Source organism: Rhinichthys klamathensis, unplaced genomic scaffold, assembly GCF_029890125.1.
Source record: "Rhinichthys klamathensis goyatoka isolate OS25496 unplaced genomic scaffold, OSU_Roscu_1.1 h1tg000018l_1, whole genome shotgun sequence".
Classification (NCBI taxonomy): Eukaryota; Metazoa; Chordata; class Actinopteri; order Cypriniformes; family Leuciscidae; genus Rhinichthys; species Rhinichthys klamathensis.
Window position 1 is genome coordinate 2799182 of NW_026606569.1, and position 20820 is coordinate 2820001.

Consider the following 20820-nt stretch of genomic DNA (forward strand, 5'->3'; position numbering starts at 1 on the left):
GCATTTGGAGATTTTTAGAGATTAGAGCCTCTAGGAACAACATCTCAATGAACAACATCTCAACACTAAATTATAAAGGCCTGTCTCATATAGACGCCTGTCTCAAATACAAGCCGGTGCAGTTCGACGATTTGGGAAAATAAAACCCCGGGCTATTATTTAAAGTTTTATGGTAGTTAAAACAATGATTACAATATCATAATAGACAATACACATCGCACACCCCATACGCACATAAAGAATGAACTTACAACTGAACTGACATTTACCAACTTTCTTCTCTCCTCTCTCACGTGCAGGAGACAGGCGTTATTCTGCCGCGATTCCCGCGAATGTGATGCGAATTGTCACGTGAAAATGCAAATCCACAAAGATAGAAAAATAAAAAATAATACGCATACAACGATAGCAAAAAACAGTTTTGTAAAAATTATTTCAAACTCCACATTTAGGGGGGCCACAAGGGGGGCCAAGCTTTTTGTCACAGGGGCACTGGCCCCCCTGGCCCCCCCTCTAGAACCGCCACTGCTTGCAACACTATGACAGTTTCATTTTTTTTTTTTTTTGAAACTTCACTTTTAACAACAAAACATTCCAACATTCGTTTGTGCATTGAGTGGTAGCTGAAAACAATTTCACTGGAACAAATTAAAAATAAGTGCAGATCTCTTTTTTTTATATATATATAAACATAAAGCTATTTGCTAAGCACTACAACCAGAAATATTGAATCCCATGGAGTCTACTGCAGAATTGTCTTTTTTCTTTTCTTTTTTTTTTTCTTAAATGTCTTTGGTTTGCAGCCCATAGCAACAAAATACTCATTGTTCATACTTTGGATTAGGCCTGCAGACGCGACCTGAGCGTGTCACATACAGTGTATTACCTGTTGTTACCTTCGTTGGAGACTGAACAGCAGGTCTCTGCTGCTCACTGATGGGTCGAGGTGTTACCTGGGTCTCTCGAGTTGTGTGTGGTGCGAATGGGAAACTGTCTGGTGCAGCTGGATCGGCATACTGACGATCAAAGTCTGCAGGGTCAACCTGTCGTGGTGGTGGCTCAGCGACGGGCAGTGTTGGGCAAGTTACTTTTAAAAAGTAATTAGTTACAGTTACTAGTTACTTCTGCCAAAAAGTAACTAAATTAGATACTCAGTTACAAATTTTAAAAGTAACTAGTTACTTAAAAAAGTAACTATTGCGTTACTTTCAAGTAAAATTACATTTTAAATGCTCAAATGTGACCCGACCTCTACCCCTCTTTAACGGAACTTTAAATACATGTGCATGTTCAATTATTTATGATAAATCTGAATATTATAATAAAATGGACACTTAATACAATACATTATTAACAGAAACATGAAACATTGTACACACATCTAAAAAAAAAAATGTTGCTGTGGGACAAAGTGAGACTAGCCTCCAATCAAATGCCATGTATGTAGATATTATGTTTATATAGTGGATCAATGCAAATAACACAATAGATGTTTTGGAACTTTTGATATTTATTGCCCCTCAACAGGCCACAACTGGGCAAAATTAAATTAAGCTTGTTAAGCTCGTCGCCATACCTGTCTCTCGTTGACTGACTGGCTTGTGTTGTTCCTTGTGTGTCCTGTCCTGTCCGACTATGCGTTATGATGGGTCGTTCGCAATTCATGAGCGTTAGCCGTTAGTGATGATGGATCGACTCGTTCGCGAATGAGCTTTTGATGGGTCGTTCGCGATTCGCGAATGAGCCGACTCTAAGAGCCGGCTCTTTTAGGTGAACGTCGGGAGCTGGCTCGCATATCTGAAGAGCCGACTCTATTTTTACAAATTTAGCCTATAGAAATTAAATAATTATGTAATAAAAATTGAAATATTATAGTCAAAGTCATTTAAAGAGCCATTTGTGAGCCAAAAGAGCCTGCTCTTTTCAGTGAGCTGAGTCAAAAGAGCCGAATGCCCATCACTACTATGCGTGCTTTCGAACACCCGCCCAACTCTACCTCTGATTGGCTTACAATGACATTTTACTCTACCTCAGCCAATCGTCAGCATTTATGCGCTTGTCTCGTGCTCTGCCCACTAACCAAGGAAGAACAGTAAAAAAAGTATTTGCCTCTCGCGCAGAGATCTAGTTGGTCTGATGAAAAAAACAAAAAACAGCTTCATCAGTTATAGTAACGCGCCGCATTTTTTGGCAGTAACGGTAACGGCGTTATTAAGATGAGAAGAGTAATCAATTAGATTACACGTTACTGGAAAAAGTAATGCCGTTAGTAACGGCGTTATTTATAACGCCGTTATTCCCATCACTGGCGACGGGGAGGATGTGACGGCGATTTCTCCTGTAGGTCCCTCCGTTGGACTTGATGATGTAGGAGCGTGGTTCCTTGCACACTTCCTTCACGGTCCCCAAGTGGTCGTGTCCCTTGATGGTCTGCATCCTGACGTCTTGTCCCTCTGCCAGAGGCTGTAGTGGGCGGCTTGATGCATCGTAGTATCGCTTTTGAATGAGTCTTTTATTTTTGAGTTGGGCAGTGACCCGCTTTGTGTTCTTTGGGGCTGGCTCCAGCAGTCTGGTGCTGACAGGAAGAGTCGAGCGTGTCTGCCGTGACATCAGACGTTCTGCAGGCGAGCCCAATGCTTGGTCACGGGGAATGTTCCTGATGTTCAGCAGATTAAGATACACATCAGTCCCATCTCTGTGAGATCTTTCCATCAGTAGTTTGGCACTGCGAACAGCTCTTTCTGCCAGTCCGTTTGACTGTGGATACGCCGGGCTGCTGGTGACGTGAATAAAGTCCCACTGTTCGACGAAATCCTTGAAGCGCTGGCTTGTGTATTGCCTCGCATTATCACTGATGAGGGTGTGGGGCGTTCCGTGGACAGAAAAGTGCCTTTTCAGCTTAGTGATTACAGCTGCTGAAGTTGTGTCACGGAGAAGGTCGATCTCATACCACCCCGAGTACGAGTCTACCAGCACCTGGTACTGTTGTCCGTGCCACTCAAACATATCAGTAGCCACTGTAGACCATGGCAGGGCTGGAACTTGATGTGGCTGTAGAGGTTCCTTCTGCTGGTGTGGTCTGGTGCTGTTGCAGACGGAGCATGATAACAGTTCTTCTGCAATGTCTTTGTTCATTGACGGCCAAAAGACAGTGCTCCTGGCCCTGCGTCTGGTTGACTCTAACCCTGGGTGACCTCTATGTACAATATTGATGTATTCCCGGTGCAGTGTGTGGGGAATTACTGTTTTGTGGCCCTTAATAACTATTCCATCTTCCACTACCAGCTCGTCTCTGTAAGGGAAGAATGAACGGATAGATGGGTGGACGCTGCGTTCTTTGTCAGGCCATCCGCGTTGAATGATTGCACTGAGAGTCTGTAGCACCTGATCCTGTGCTGTGTGGGTCCTGAGCTCCTCTAGTCTGTTAGTAGAGATGTAGCTGATGGACATCACCTCAAATGTGTTGTTGGTAGCTGGGCATTGTGAGACAGTTTTGTTTGGAGCTCGTGATAGGGTGTCGGCTAGGTACATATGCTTACCCTTCTTGTAGACCAGTGTGATGTCATAGGCCTGTAACTGTAGTAACATCCTTTGCAGTCGGGCAGGAGCAGTGTGGATGGGCTTCTTTAGGATTGTGACGAGGGGTTGGTGGTCAGTTTCAACGACCGTGGGCTTCCCCTACACGTAATCCTTGAATTTGGTGCATGCAAACACCACTGCCAACAGCTCCTTCTCAATTTGAGCATATCGTGTTTCTGTGTCAGTGAGCGTACGAGACGCGTAGGCGACTGGTCTCTCCTCCTGTAGACATGCAGCACCAAGTCCGTAACATGACGCATCACAGGTCAGTGTAACTGGTTTTCTCACATCGTAGTAGGATAATACTGGTGCACTGGATAAGCATGACTTGAGACGGTCGAAAGCCTGCTGATGCTGTGGAAACCAGCACCACGCAGTGTCTTTGTGTGTGAGCTGTCTCAGAGGCGCTGCAATGTCGCTGAGGTTTGGGATAAACTTCCCAAGATAGTTCACCATGCCAAGGAATCGCTGCATGGCTGGAACGTCCTGAGGGACTGGCATATCTGTGATCGCCGCAGTCTTGGCAGGGTCAGCTTTGAGGCCCTCCTTTGTAAATATGTGACCCACATAACAGACCTGGTCCAGGCGGAACTTGCATTTGAGACGGTTCAGCCTGAGGTTTATCTCTCGGGCCCGGTCGAGCACTTGTTTTAGGTTGGCGTCATGTTCTGTAGCATCACAACCTCCTATGATGATGTCGTCCACTATAATAGCACACGGATATCCAGCAAACAGCTGCTCCATTGAGCGCTGGAAAACTTCGCTTGCTGATCTTATGCCAAATGGCATGCGGAGGAATCTGTAGCGCCCGAAAGGTGTGCTGAATGTGGTCAGCATTGATGACTTGTGATTGAGACGTATTTGCCAGAATGAGCTTTTTGCGTCTAACACAGAGAACACTGTTGCACCTGACATTTGGGTGGCAACCTCCTCAAAGCTGCGCATTGGATAATGGGGTCTCTTCAGGGCAGTGTTGAGGTCTTTTGGATTAATACAGAGTCTGATTTCCTGTTTGTCCTTTTTGTGTGTAGCTACCATGGACGAAACCCAGTCGGTAGGTTCAGGAACTGTGGTTATGACACCTTTATTCTGCATGCTGTCAAGCTCAGCCTTGACTCGTGTCTGCATTGCCACTGGGATGCGGTGTGCTGGACGAACCACTGGTTGTACAGTTGGATCCAGTGTCATAGAGTATGTGATAGGGAGTTTTCCAAGCTCGTCACTGAACACATCTTTGTATTGTGCGATAATCTGTTTTGTGAAATCGGCATCGCTCTCTGTGCTGACCTGATGAACGTGGGGGCTCATTGTGACAATTCCCAAGCGCACACATGCACGAAATCCCAGAAGTGGCACTACATCTTGGTCCACTAGGAAAAAAGGTAGTGTGTGTTGCTGTCCATTTAAACAACACAAGGCAGTGTGACTATTCCTGTAGTCTCTATTTTGCTGCCTCCATAAGCCACTAAGTTGGTGTCTTTGGTGCATTTCACTGGTCGCTCGCCGTCAGCAAGCAGTTGGAAGGCGTCTTTTGACATTACGTTACACCTAGCACCTGTATCAACTTTCATCTCAAAGGGCTTGTTATGTATGTGCAGTGTAACAAATCCTTCATCCTTTCCTTCTGTCTGAGGAGTGATGGTGTTTACACACTTGTCGTCGAGTTTGACACCGTCTACATAAAAAGTGTCATCATCACTGGCACTTTTGTCTGGCTTTTCCAGCTCTAACTGGTAAACAGGTTTTCTGTAGCCTTTGTGCTTTGCATAGCTTTTCTTTTCATAGCCTTGGCGGTGTGGCATGGACTTGCAGCATTTTTTGTAATGATTTAATTTTTTACAATTATGGCATTGCTGGCCAAAAGCAGGACACTTGTCTCTCTGCGCAGCATGGCTGCTTCCACAATTACTGCAGTTTGTAATGGATTTTGTCTCGTATTTGCCTGCTTGAGGTTTAAATCTTGATCTCTGTTGCCAACCACTGGAATTTGGCTGAATTGCGTCAACAGTGGTGGCTGTTTGGGGCATGGCTAGCGTCCTATTATTTTCCTCAGTCATCTCATATATGCGGCAGATTGTAATGGCTTTAGTTAGAGTTAATTCGCTGTCACGTAGCAAAGCCTTTCTTATACTGTCATTTCTGATGCCACATACTATTCTATCACATATCAGTTCATCTGTCAGGTTTCCAAAGTGACAACTGTTAGCTTTGATCCTCAAGTCACTGATGTAAGATTCGATAGTCTCACCTTGCTTTTGATTTCGTGAATGAAACTTGTGCCTCTCCATAGTTTTGTTATGTTGGGGGTTGCATACCTCCCGAAATTTTCGTTTCAGGCACTCTGGGTCTTCTCTAGACTCAGCTGGAACGACAACGGCTCCACCTTCACCTGGCGCCCTCACTTCCGCTGCGTAAACAAATGAACACTCCCGTTCGATGGCCTCTGCTCCTGCGAGATTGAGGAGGATATATGCCTTTGTTTTGGCAGGCTTGTCAGAGTGCGCCGCTGCTATGAAGATATCATATTCCTGTTCAAAAATCCGCCAATTCTCGGCGAGGTTCCCGTCAAAAACGAGGGGGTCTGGACTGCGAAATCCATCCGCCATCACGTCTTTAATCGTAACTTTAACTTGACGTTATTTCTCTCCACTCGTGCCAAAAAAAAACACGTGAAACTCACAGGCGATAGATCCGTTTCATCTTCTGACACAATGTAGAAATGAGCGAGGAGTCCATGGTTTGAATCCAAGCAGGATGTGTTTATTAGATAAACCTCTGATGAATATAATGAACTTATACAGCCTCAGGCAACAAGCTAAACTAGCAACCTGGCAGGAGATGCACACACCGGACAGCTATAAACTAATGCGCAAGCGCGCTTCCTCTGGTACGGTGTCTTGTAGTGTTCATACAGTACGCAAACATGATCATTCACCAGAATGATCTACAGGAGCGCTTAAAACCATGCCTCCCCATATCTCGTGAAATGTCTTCAAACACGGATTTATTTCTGTAACAACCCTGCATTTTTGTCTCTTCGCCCCAAACACTCAAAAGACATGACAACTCCGCATTGCTCCACTGTGTGTATCCTTAGTCCTCCATCGCGCCTATAATAAGTCATGTGATCTCAGTTGGTGGTGTCCACCTGAGTTGACGTCACTTTTTTAATGACGTACGACTCGCATTTACTGGGGAATATCCGATTTGTCAACTTACATGGCACACGCAAATGCACGTATCCGATTCATATCCGATTTATTACCACATATGAGTGAGGCCTGAATCCGATCTGAGAAAATCGGAATCCATGCGTTTTTTTCCTGCTTACACGTTCATGGGTCATATCCGATCTGTGCCACATGAGAGGAAAAAATCGGATTTGAGTCACTTGAACCATGCAGTGTAAATGGGGCCTAAGAGTGAGCGCTCGTGAGCGGGCACGTGACTTACACATAACCTGATTTATACGAGGTTGAACTGGCCGTGTGACAGAGCGGGCATAAGATGGACACGAGCGCGAGTTCACGGGCGAATTTAATAACGCTGATCCATATATAAGGCGCTCCGGATTATAAGTTGCACTGTCGTTTTTTGAGAAAATTAAAGGCTTTTAAGTGCGCCTTAGTGCGGAAAATACGGTAATTAGTTGGTTCACACCTGAGAAGACAAAGACCCTGCATAGTAATGAGCCTTTCATTCAGGTGTGAGAAAGAATGCAAGGACCCCAAAGAGTGCAAGGACAATATATATACATACATACATACATACATACATACACACACACACACACACACACACACACACATATATATATATATATATATATATATATATATATATATAAATCTAAATCTAAATGAAAAGCACAAAACGATTTTTTTTTAACTGCTCATGCCACCCCCAATGTGTCATGAAAAAATGCCGCCCCGGGCGACTGCCCGGTTCGCCCGTGCCCAAAACCTCTACTGATCAAGCCTTACATGTTCGAGCCAGAGTCGGACCCGGAGCGAGATGAAAATGAAGACGACGAACCTGCAGAACAAAGTCTTCATATGGATGTATCGCAATGGTGTGTTACTGTATTTACAGTAACTTCTCCATCCATGCCCACTACTACAATACTGCATGTTTGACAACGACTATTTAACACTTGTTAAAACAAGCACACTAACAAGACAAAGGACTACGGCCTAATCTTACCACTAAAAATCTGTATTGATAATATGCTACGTTTAGAAAAGCATCAGAAAACACAGCAGGTAAATGACCATAGTCATGATGAAACTCAACAACAGTAATACTGCTACAGACGTGTACTTAAAAAAAAAAGAAAAGAGAAAGGTACTGCTAAAGCATGACCACCGTGTGTTCTAAGAAAGTAAAGTACTTTATTTGTATTAACGTTATTTACAGCTTACCGAAATGCTCTGTTCGTCGTCTCCAAAGATAGAAGGAATTGACCCCTCAATCAGACGAAGTCTATCGGCACATCCTTCTTTATACTGGTGGAGGTTGCTGAAGTAACGTTAGTTATCCTTGAAGTGCTTCGCGCACACAAAAATGACTTTACCCACAGATGTGGGGACATTTCCGTGAAAAATAAAACTCAACCAGGCACTTCGAAGAGGTTCTGATGCTTGGAGACGGTGTAATGAAGCGTGTGGGTTACTATATCCAACAACCGAACATTTTGACTTACCCTCTCGTAACTTCTGCATCCTTTAGCTTGGACTACAAAATCGCAGCGAGAAATACAAATGGCGGAATGCTCGAAGTGTTGGGCCTGGAGTCGATGTCCTTATTTGGCAGTTCCGCTGCAAATACTGTGACGTAATTGTTAAAGAAAAATCCATAGAGAATAGAAAAATCAGAACAGGTTGCAAAATATGACCAAAACAGAATATAAAGATATCAACGAAGCACCTGAAGAGACTAATTTCAACTTTTCTGTACTTATAAACACTCCAAATATACAACAAAATCCATTTATGGGCTAAAAAAAGTGGATTCAGCATGATATGTCCCCTTTAAATGATTTAAAGATACAATATGTAAGAATTTTGTAATAAAATATCGAAAAATCACTTGCACAGTGTGATATATTTCCTGCAGTTGTGTACTTACAATATTCCTAAAGTCTCAAAAGATTTTTTTATTTCAGAGAAATTCCAGTCCCGGATGTCAATGACGCAATATCCGCGCTATCCTCGGTTTCCGTTCATACTGCCATAACCATGACGTAACCATGGCGACAGACATGGACAACTGCGTAGTGCGTCACATTTAGCGGCACGCAGTTCTTGTTTCTTTCAAACATAGACCATGGCAAGCAGACTTTGGGACAAACAAGGAGAACTAAAATGAGGATCAATATCAGTGTGGCGTTTTTGAGATGCCGAGAGCTCCACGTCCGCGACTAACTTGGACTCGACAGAGCTTCACGAGTCACGACTCGACAGCTTTATTAGACAGGTGAGCAAATGTACATAAAACAAATCAATGTTATATAACGTTAGCTCAACATGATGAAATGTTTGAATACGGTCAGTATAGCTTACTGCTAGTTTCGTATAGCAAACGAACTAACACGTAGAATAACATTATAACTTTCAACACACATTTAAATGGCGTTTAGTGTGATAGTGTAACGTTAGACCAAGTGAAGCAGCGCTGCGTTCCCTCACAAGTTTAATATGTCTAATAAACTGACCTGTGTGAGTAATCCAGCACTTGCAGGTAGTTCGGTAGAATTAACTGTCCTAATTCCTTTATATCCGCTGGACTCGCGTGTCATATCTGTCTCTTTAGCAATCGCGACCTGCTTCATACCACTGTAACATTAAAAAACATGAATGTTTGCACTCATCCATAAACATTATTAGATCCATCAGCTTGACAGCAAGTCCAACCATTCAGCTCATCACTGCGTCATAAACTTACGCCTTTGTTATTGTTGGAAACTGTGCCCCCTTGTGGCGAAAAAACCCTACATATTGTGCCTTTAAATAAAGTCTTAAATGAACGTAGAGATTTGTGAGAAAATGGGACGCGTGTCAGATCGCAGCAGCGGCTGGTCTTAAAGTGTCATTAATGTTAATCAAAGAACAAAGGTAAGAGAGTAAATGACTCACTCAGACCCACTCACTGGTACTCGCAGTGGTTGCTAGGGTGTTGGCTATTTGGTTGCTAGGGCATTCTGGGTGGCTGCTATGCGGTAACTAGGCTACTTGGGGTGGTTGTTAGGGTGTTACTATGCAGATGCTAGGGTACTCTGGGTGGACGTTAGGGTGTTGCTAGGGTATTCTGGGTGGTTGCTAGGGTACTCATTGCTAGCATGTTTCAGATAAATACCATGCAAAAAAGAGCATTAAAGAACCCTTTTAATAGATGAATTTGGATGAGAGTCCTGATCCGATCATAGCTTCATTTCATAATCCAAATAACATTTGAGTGCTCAGGTCCACATGTTAAGAGTGAAACTATTTCAGATATTTTTCTTTTTAACCTGCAGCTGTGAATCTGTGAAGGGTGATGGCGTCTGTTAAAGTTGAAGATCTGCTTGAGAAATCACTGATGGACCTGGTAGAAGCTGAACGGAAGAAGTTTAAGTGGCACTTAGAGAAAGATCATGAATGTATATCAAAGTCTGAAATGGAGAAAGCAGATATCTTAGACACAGTGGATAAGATGGTAGCATGTTTTGGACCAGAAGAAGCTGTGAAGATCACAGTGGAGATCCTGAGGAAGATGAACCAGAACAATCTGGCTGAGCAGCTGGAGAACAAACACAAGCAAGGTAACATTTAATTCACTGTGACTGTAATGTGATTGATTGTTTACCAACGTAATGGCTTGACTGAAACTTTTCTCTGCTGATGTGTTTGTGTGACTTATGTTCCTCAGTGAGTGATCCTCTCTCTCACACACATACAAGTCAGGCTGAAGGCAATATGAAGACGTCTGCAGCTGTTGGAGCTCATTCAAAAGAGATCAGGGGTAAATAATCACTGTCTGTAAATGGAAACAAGAAAATATAACACCAAGCAACAATTACAGGGCCAACAAGAACAGCAGCAGCTCTTATTCAAGTGCATTTATTAGAACAGACTGTCTAGTCATGATTTTTATGAATGGGTTAATTGTTTACAAGAGTCTTAAACCCTGAATTTTAACTTCTGAAAGCAACTTCTACATATGCAGGGTCATTGCAATAACCCCAACCTAACCCTAATACAGTCTCATGTCTTGTTTGGTGTGTTATGGCGAGTTCAGACTGCACGATTTTAGCCCCGATTTTGGCTCGATTTTAGCCCCGATTTTGGCTCGCCGACAGGTTTTGAGAAATCGCCGACAAATGCCCGAAATCACAGGCAAATCGGTGCTCGTTCACGCGAGTGACAATCACGCAGTGTGAATGAGCAAAGACGCGATCTGAGAGAATCGCCGACGAGTCGCCGACGCCCGTGAGATATTTGGCATGCTAAATATCTGGACCTGTCGGCGATTCACAATCCTGCTGTGTGAATGTGTTCTGACTGAAAACTACATCGGCGATGACCGACAGCCAACGAGAGAGCAAGATACAGGACAGCAGGCTGTTCGGGGAGGAATTATAGACCAGAATATCAGTATTTTAATAGATAGGCCTATATTTACAATTATATCAAACAGAAACAAAACACAAACATTTGCATGACCAGCAGCAACAGCAGGACATTTGCAAAATTATTTATTTACCCCCAACTCTCTTTGCAAAACACAGTCCTTGCTCCCCTCGTCTTCCCAACCATTTCCTGCATAAACTGTTTATTTTATTTTTTTCATTTTCGCTACAAATCAGTGCACAGACAATTTGGATCGCAATCTTCTTGTAGGCTATCATTTTTAATAACAAATTCAGTGTCGCGCGAGAACTCCGGTCTCACGCACGCGTGATCTTCCGTTATTTCCTTATCACTTCTCGCGTTTGTTTGGTTGTGAAACGTAGTTTGCGGACCAGGCAGAAGTTGTCGACGATTCTTTCTATTGTAAAGTCATGCAGTGTGAAACCTCCTGTCGCCGATCCATCGTGCAGTGTGAACACAGCAGCAACTGAATGTTACCCCAGATAGTCATGCAGTGTGAAAACAACAGTGACCCGATTATTTTGAAAATCGTGCAGTCTGAACTCGGCATTAGATGTCAATGGTTTGATCCAAAAATTATTTTGGTCAGCATAGCCTTACGTTAATCTAGTCCAATAGTGACAATTTAATAAATGCTCTGGAAGGAATTAGAAAAAGAAAGTAAAAAATTAAAACAATTGCATTCGAGTCAGGACATTCAAGACATTTCCATCACCATTTATGTTGTCAACTTCAGCATAACCAGTTTAAGATGTGCATGTAAACACTATTGGAGTAAGAGTGTGATTAATTTGAATATAGTAGACACCGGAATTTGTGAAAAACACGATCACTTATTCTTTGCTGTCTTTTCCCATATTTCTTAAAGGCTCAACTGCAGACGATAGAGAAGCTACTCTTCATGATTACACAAAGACCAGCCTCACACTGAAGGACAAATTAAAACAGGACTACAACCGGATATTGGTTGGTAATTCAGAGACGGGTCATCGGCAATACCTGAACGATATTTACACTGATTTATATGTGGTGGAGAATGAGACTGGAGGAAGAGTGAACGAGCACGAGGTGATACAGATCGAATCAAATCACAACCGACTGACTGCCAAAGAGAAGCCAATCAAGTGTAATGACATGTTTAAAGTCCAGTGTGACACGGGTCGACGAAACAGAAAAGTGCTGACAACCGGGATCGCAGGAGTGGGAAAAACTGTCTCTGTCAATAAATTCATCTTTGACTGGGCTGAAGAAACAGAAAATAAGGATTTAGTCTTCATATTTCCACTTCCATTCCGTAGATTGAATTTGATTAAAGAAGAGTATAGTCTCATGGGACTGATCAACAAATACTTCTTTAGAAGTCCTGAAGAATTGCCCTCTCTTCCTGAAGGTGATGGGAAAGTTATGTTCATCTTTGATGGACTCGATGAATGTCGCTTTACTTTGAACTTTAAAGATGACGACATATTTACAAATGTAAATGAAAAAACAACAGTCAGTAAGATAATAATAAACCTTATCAAGACACATCTGGTTCCCTCTGCTCTCATCTGGATCACATCCAGACCAGCAGCAGCCAGTCTGATTCCCCGAAACTACATTGATCAAGTGACAGAGGTGCGAGGATTTAATGATGAGCAGAAAGAGCAATACTTCAAAAATAACAGCAGTCCTGAGGTCGCTGGAAACCTCATCAGTCACATCAAGAAATCCAGGAGTCTGCACATCATGTGCCACATCCCCGTCTTCTGCTGGATCTCTCTTATTGTTCTTCAGCCTCTACTGGCTCGAGAGAGCAATGAGAAAACTCCCACAACTCTCACAGAGATGTACACAAGCTTCTTAATTTCTCAGAAGCAACAGATGGAAGAAAAATACTGTGATGACCCTGAACTTAAAGCCAATGCAGTGTCTTTTGATCAGATTATTCTGAAGCTTGGGAAACTGGCCTTTCAACAGCTGGAGAAAGAAAACCTGATTTTCTACAAAGAAGATCTTGAGGAATGTGGACTAGATATCAGAAAAGGGTCGTTGTACTCTGGGTTATGCACTCGAATGTTTCAGGAGGAAAAGGTAGCAGCAAGAAATGTTTACAGCTTCATACATCTCAGCGTACAGGAATTCCTTGCTGCTCTTTATGCGTTTATGATGGGCAAAGATGAGAAAGCTGACCTATTTCTTCAGTCCTGGAGAGAAAAACTGACATGGAAACTGTCCAAAAAGCCACTGTTTCAGCTTCATAATGCTGCAGTCAAGAAAGCTTTACAGAGTGAGAACGGACACCTGGACCTTTTCCTCCGGTTCCTCCTGGGTCTGGAGTCCAATCAGAGTGACCTGAAGGGACTACTGCCAGGACTGGAACTCAGAACAGAGGACATGAAGAACACTGTTAACTATATTCAAAAGAAAATAGAAAATGAGAAATCAGTAGAGAAGACCATCAATCTCTTCCACTGTCTGAGTGAACTGAAAGATGACTTTGTGGAGGAAATCCAGAAGAATCTGAGCTCAGGAATACTTTCAGCACAGAATCTCTCCACTGCTCAATGGTCTGGTCTGGTGTTTGTGCTCCTGATGTCAGAAGAGACTCAAGAGATGTTTGAAATGCAGAAATACAGAAGATCTGATCAAGCACTGGTGACACTTCTGCCAGTGATCAAAAACACCAGAAGAGCACTGTAAGAGTCTCCTTTACATTCATTTATAAACACAGTTAGTCTTTTGCAATTGCCTTCAATTCAAGCAGAGAAAAATGAATAAATGTAATGTGTGTGAAAATAAATGCTGGTTTGATGTTTTATGAAGAGATAATTGTTTTAGCTTTGCTAAATTCACTACAGTTCAAGGTTTTTTCAAGCTCCAGATTATAAACGCTAATAAGCATTACTACTGCTCTTTGTTTTGTTCTCTACACAGGCTACACAGCTGTAATCTCACAGTTCAGTCCTGTGAGAGTTTATCATCAGCTCTACAATCCCCAAACTCCTTTCTGGGAGAGCTGGATCTGAGTAACAATGACCTGCAGGATTCTGGAGTGAAGCTTCTTTCTGATGGACTGAAGAGTCCAAACTGTCAGCTGGAGATACTGAGGTAAATGGTTTAAAATAATTAACTATGCTATAATCAGACGCTGACTTAACCAATAAGCAATGCAAGCAGCCAAAAGCACCTCAAGAGACAAAACATTTGCAGGAATCTGATATTTTTCCATATTTATACAGACGTATGACCCACATGGACTGCATAAGTCTAAGAAAAATATTATTTGGGGTGAAGGGAAGAGAATGGACTGTATGAAGATTGAATTTTCTAATAGCTTTAAACAGTTACTAAAACTGTCATCTTCTAAGGATCCATTCAGTCTACTCTCTCTATTGTTTTGTGGTGCAAACAAGCCCCATTCAGTCTCAGTCTTCCCTGCACACATTAGCTGCGTTTCCACTGCCGGGCCAGGGCTGAGCCGTGCTAGTGCGTGCCAGGGCCAGTCGCGTTTCCACTGTCACTTCCGGGGCTTAATCGGGGTTTACTCGGGGCCAACGTCCAGGATTTCTTGCCCGTCGAATACCTTGGGCCAAAGCGGGCCAGCTCGGGCTAGAGGCGTGCTCAAGGTAAAAGGCGGAGTTTAATCGGTGTTAGGGAAAGTTATGGTCTGCGGCAAGATGCACATTTCACTTTTTTATATCGCGCAAAATAATCGCTGCTCGAAATGGAGAATCGCCTGTACTGGTCTGTCGAAGATACCAAAGCTCTTCTGAGCATTTGGGCAGAAGAAAGAAAGGGTACAACGTCAATTTGACGGCGTGTGCAGAAACGAGGACGTTATAAAATACATTGTTGCTGATCTTGCTAAGCTAAGCATTCAGCGAGCAACGCTTCAAGTTCGGGAAAAAATAAAAAAGGTGCGGGCGCAGTACAAGGCGATTAAAACACACAATGGACAAAGCGGATCCCAGAGAAGGAACTTTCCATGGTTTGACTTGATGGACGGTGTGCTGGGTCACCATCGGTGTGCTGGGTCACCGTCCCTCTGTTAGTGGCGAGACAAGCCGGGACACTATGGCAGCCACGGCCGGTGAGTTAATATACATGCTATCTTCCTAACTTAAAAATAAATAAATTCATAATACCCGCTGAAATGGGTTGGGTTGTATGACGTTTGATCCAGAAAGGCGTGGTAGGGGCGGGGTTTAGGGCAACGCTGCGGGGCTACTGGCCCGGCAGTGGAAACGCAAGCCCGGTGCTTAAAGGGTCATGAAACCCCCCTCTTTCAGCTCAAGTCTAGCTCACAATCTTTTTGAAAAATGCTACTTAAATGGGCGTGGATGGTTGTGAGAAGAAGGGAGGGGAGTGGGTGTGGTATGGCCATTATTGTCATCGCCAGTGTCCCATGCATATCGACTGTCACTAAAAAGCAGTGGTAAAACGTGAGTAAATGCTAGATTTTTTTTTATAGCTGGCAAGGTTAAAGTCTTATGAAATACACTGACACTTTATTATTGTCCTTTCAAAAGTAACTGAATGCCCTGGTACATACACTCACCGGCCACTTTATTAGGTACCCCATGCTAGTAACGGGTTGGACCCCCTTTTGCCTTCAGAACTGCCTCAATTCTTCGTGGCATAGATTCAACAAGGTGCTGGAAGCATTCCTCAGGGAGTTTGGTCCATATTGACATGATGGCATCACACAGTTGCCGCAGATTTGTCGGCTGCACATCCATGATGCGAATCTCCCGTTCCACCACATCCCAAAGATGCTCTATTGGGTTGAGATCTGGTGACTGTGGAGGCCATTTTAGTACAGTGAACTCATTGTCATGTTCAAGAAACCAATTTGAAATGATTAGAGCTTTGTGACATGGTGGAAGTAGCCATCAGAGGATGGGTACATGGTGGCCATAAAGGGATGGACATGGTCAGAAACAATGCTCAGGTAGGCCGTGGCATTTAAACGATGCCCAATTGGCACTAAGGGGCCTAAAGTGTGCCAGGAAAACATCCCCCACACCATTACACCACCACCACCAGCCTGCACAGTGGTAACAAGGCATGATGGTTCCATGTTCTCATTCTGTTTACGCCAAATTCTGACTCTAACATCTGAATGTCTCAACAGAAATCGAGACTCATCAGACCAGGCAACATTTTTCCAGTCTTCAACTGTTCAATTTTGGTGAGCTCTTGCAAATTGTAGCCTCTTTTTCCTATTTGTAGTGGAGATGAGTGGTACCCGGTGGAGTCTTCTGCTGTTGTAGCCCATCCGCCTCAAGGTTGTGCGTGTTGTGGCTTCACAAATGCTTTGCTGCATACCTCGGTTGTAACGAGTGGTTATTTCAGTCACTGTTGCCCTTCTATCAGCTCGAACCAGTCTGGCCATTCTCCTCTGACCTCTGGCACCAACAAGGCATTTCCGCCCACAGAACTGCCGCTCACTGGATGTTTTTTCTTTTTCGGACCATTCTCTGTAAACCCTAGAGATGGTTGTGCGTGAAAATCCCAGTAGATTAGCAGTTTCTGAAATACTCAGACCAGCCCTTCTGGCACCAACAATCATGCCACGTTCAAAGTCACTCAAATCAACTTTCTTCCCCATACTGATGCTCAGTTTGAACTGCAGGAGATTGTCTTGACCATGTCTACATGCCTAAATGCACTGAGTTGCCGCCATGTGATTGGCTGCTTAGAAATTAAGTGTTAACGAGCAGTTGGACAGGTGTACCTAATAAAGTGGCCGGTGAGTGTATATTAGCCTACAGTAATCGTAATTCTATTTAAAACATTAATGTAGGCTACATGTATAATTATACATGTCATTATAAAATATATAGTTGTTTATATAGACACAATAAATGCATATATTTGAAAATTATAAATTTTCCGCTTAAAAAAACGTTCCGTGCATAGCCTAGATCTACGCGTCCCCTGAACCCCCATAATAAAGATTGCTTTGTGTTGGTGGATGACTTCTCATTTTAGACACACACACACACATACCTCTGAAGGGATTGAAAAGTCCTCGAGACTTGGTACCGCATCACTCGCAAGACGCAACCTGGATTGGTTGTCAACAAGGCTAATTCCACCATTCTCCAATTCTCGAAGCACTCTCTCGAGAAAAATGTTTGCGGCACACACTATAGTTTAGATGTGTCCGTGGTTGTCTAGCCCTGCCCTGGCAGCATCGCTGGGGAAACATATTCAACCCACTTGGACTTTTGCACCACGAAAACAAAGATATCACAGTTTGACATGTCTGTCCATAGACATCACATCTATGTGTCTGTCATTGGAAAGATCCACGTGGTGTCATGAATAATTAAGAGACAGTGTCTTCTCATAGGATATGAAATCTCAGTCTCAGTTTCAGCCTGTGACGTGGACACGATGAAGATTTTAAACCCGGAAGACGAAAAAACTCAAATTTAACCCTATTAAATCTAACAGATGCTAACATTGTCTTCAATGGTGTTCAACACACATACCTCTGTTAAAATCTCAGAAAATTTGGTTTGGGGTTTCATGACCCTTTAAGGCCCGAGGCCACTGGCCCGGCTCGGCTCGCTGTTAGCCCTGGCCCGGCCCTGGCCCGACAGTGGAAACGGGGCTATTCACCTCTCCGGCCTGTAGGGTTGCAAACTTCAGAAAGGAAAAATGCGGGACAATCGTGGTTCTTTACAGGAAAATAAGGGACACTCAAAATATTTGTACTGTATCACACAGTATATGTATATGTAATTTCAGGTTTGTATGTTTAAAAGGTTCTCAGACATGCAAACATTTGTTTTGCTTAACCTATTTATGTAGAATTTAATTCTAAAACGAATTTTAAGGTCACACAAAAAAGTCACATTACACAAACCATATAGTTCAAAATAATAGCACTTATCTGAAATAGAAAGGTTTTGTAACATTATACACTACGTTTCAAAGAAATTAAAGAAAGTAATAGCCTACATTTATTCAGCATGGACGCATTAAAAGAATCAAAAGTGACAGTAAAGACATTTAAAATGTTACAAAAGCTTTTTTTATTTCGAATAATCAGGGCCGTTTGAAGGAATTTGACCCCCCCCCCCCCCCACACACACACACTTATACACATTTTATATGAATAAAAAAGGTTTACAGTGCAAATACTGTTGTTGCATACTGTGCATAAAAAAATAAAAAATTACAGTGACATAAGCTATGAAAAAATCATGTTCCTCTGCCTTTTTCAGGTTAAATAATGTTTATAGATGGGTAAGGTTACAAATGATTTATTAAGTAAAAAGACTGTTTGCTAACAGTTAAATGACAATTAACTAAATATTAAGTAACTAACAATTTACCATCTATTAATGATTGTTATTATAAAGTGTTACAGAAAACTTAAAGATATGTTAGCATATCCATATTTTGATATTAGAAGGGAAAGGATGCTGCTTTCACTACCAATGCTTAAAAACATCCCAAGCTAATGTTTGATGCACGGAATTTATTGTGTGGTTTTCCTAACCCCCATTGGTAAATAAATTATCACGGTGGAATAGTTATGCTATGCCACTTTCATCAAAACCTATTAGCTATAGCAATGTCATGTCATTAAATACGATAAACAGTGATTCTGGAACTCCTTAAACCGTTAAAATTAATATATTACAGTATGTAACGTTAACCATATTCCGTCCGTTCGAAAAAAAAATTGCACTAACTGTTCGTTACAAGCAGCATTTGCCGTCAGGCAGGTAGCTAACATAAACATATTTTTGCTAGCCTAATGTTAACTGCTGCAAAATTACACCATTTGTACAAGACAAGTAGAGCTATTTTTATGCAGTGTAATTTATTACTTTACCACTATCTTGTATTTTTCTTAACCTTCTCTTCCTTTCTCTTCTTTCTTTTCTGGCTTCCTGAAGCATAATTCCGCTTCATGATATTAAACTCCCGAGGAGGTTTGTATTTTGCCGGCAGCAGAGATCGCGTGGTTGGCTGGCTGCTGTCAGCGACTACTGAGGGGGCCCCCTTGAGGGGGATTCCGATAACAGTGTCATTGCACTTTACTGCATTGACTATCAAAGGGGCGCTCACAGTTTGTCGTTGCATTTTATTCCTAAACTGTCGTTGTCTTGGGGCCCCAGTCCAACTCGGGGCCCCAAGCAATTGCTTGGTTTGCCTGTCCTGTTCCGACGGGCCTGTGAATAATCTACTTTGAACCTTCTATTCATCAAAGAATCCTGACTCTTTTTTTTAAACATTAATAATAATCAGAAATGTTTCTTGGGCAGCAAATCACATCAGCATATTATTCCCTCAGGAGGATTTCATGTTTTCTTGCGTGGCTGGATGTTGGACTCATGAACAATAATCACGTTGTTTGAATTCACCAAAACCGGTTTTCCGAAATCAAAACCCGGCCGGACGGTGAAAGGGATTTGCCGTTAGCGCGAGTGCGGATCGAACCGGGAGCGAGACAGAAGAGGATTCTGTTCGCAAATCAAACAATGATTTGTCCCAAAAGAATAAATAATTCTCAATTTAGAGTCTGTTATTCGTATGGCCTGATGCGCTTGAGTGTGGGCTGTGATTGGATAATGACCGGTGTCGTGATCATGCTCAAGTGTCGTGTTGCTGTTGTATCAGTCAGTGATTAGATAAGCATAGCAGTCTATTTAATCGGGACAAGGGAAGTCCCGTACGGGACAAATAAATTAGGCCCAAAATACGGGATGTCCCGGCTAATTCGGGACAGTTGGCAACCCTACCGGCCTGGTTATGGCTCTAAATATGTTTTTTATTTTGTCTTCATTATAATTACTAACGACTGGCTATTCACGCTGTTTCAATCCCTAATTTATTTTTTCAAAGTTCTCACAAACTGTATCAAATGCCCTTCTTGAAAAAAGAAACATTTCATTAAGCATTCCTAGGCAAGGCAAGGCAAGTTTATTTATATAGCACATTTCATACACAATGGTAATTCAAAGTGCTTTACATAGAAAAAAATAAAATAATCAAAACAAATAAGAATAATTAAAACAGTTTAGAATAAAAAATAAAATAAAGTACAGTAAAAACAGTCGGACGGACAGTGGCACAGTGCTCATTCAGTAAATGCATAGCTAAACAGATGTGTTTTGAGTCTGTATTTGAATGTAACTACTGTAGGAGCACATCTGATCTCCTCTGGAAGCTGGTTCCAGTTGCGGCTGGCATAGTAGCTAAAAGCAGATTCTCCGTACTTAGAGTGAACCCTTGGTATTTCTAGCTGATGTGATCCTAATGATCTGAGTGCAGCGGCGGCGCCAGGGGGGGTCTTCGGGGGTCTCAAGACCCTCCCAAAAAATGCTTTGACCCCCCATTTGACCCCCCACTCAGGCACGGATTAACGCACGGGCCTACTGGGCACTTGCCCAGGGCACTGGGCCAGCAGGGGGCCCTGTAAAATTTACTGTGTCTATTCTTTTCAAATAATTATTTTTATTTTATTTTTATTTTCAGTAAAATTGTGTTAAATATTGAGGAATAATGTGATTTTTTTTGCAGTTGCAAAGTATTAACTAGTAAATAAATCAAATAAATAATTTTAATGTATTGCTGCGCTGTTGAGAAGGACATCTAGAGGCGAGTG

At 42.5% G+C, this 20820-nt stretch overlaps 1 protein-coding gene across 1 annotated transcript in view; it reads left to right on the forward strand.

Annotated features, from left to right (window-relative positions):
* The first annotated feature begins 10098 nt into the window (after positions 1–10098).
* The window catches only part of LOC130070639 (NACHT, LRR and PYD domains-containing protein 12-like), a 61461-nt gene continuing 50739 nt past the window's right edge, over positions 10099–20820 (forward strand). The window contains exons 1-3 of the mRNA XM_056235113.1: positions 10099–10378; positions 12076–13885; positions 14124–14297. Of these exons, the coding sequence (XP_056091088.1) occupies positions 10114–10378; positions 12076–13885; positions 14124–14297 (2249 nt within the window). The 5' untranslated portion in view covers positions 10099–10113. The remainder of the gene's footprint in view (positions 10379–12075; positions 13886–14123; positions 14298–20820) is intronic.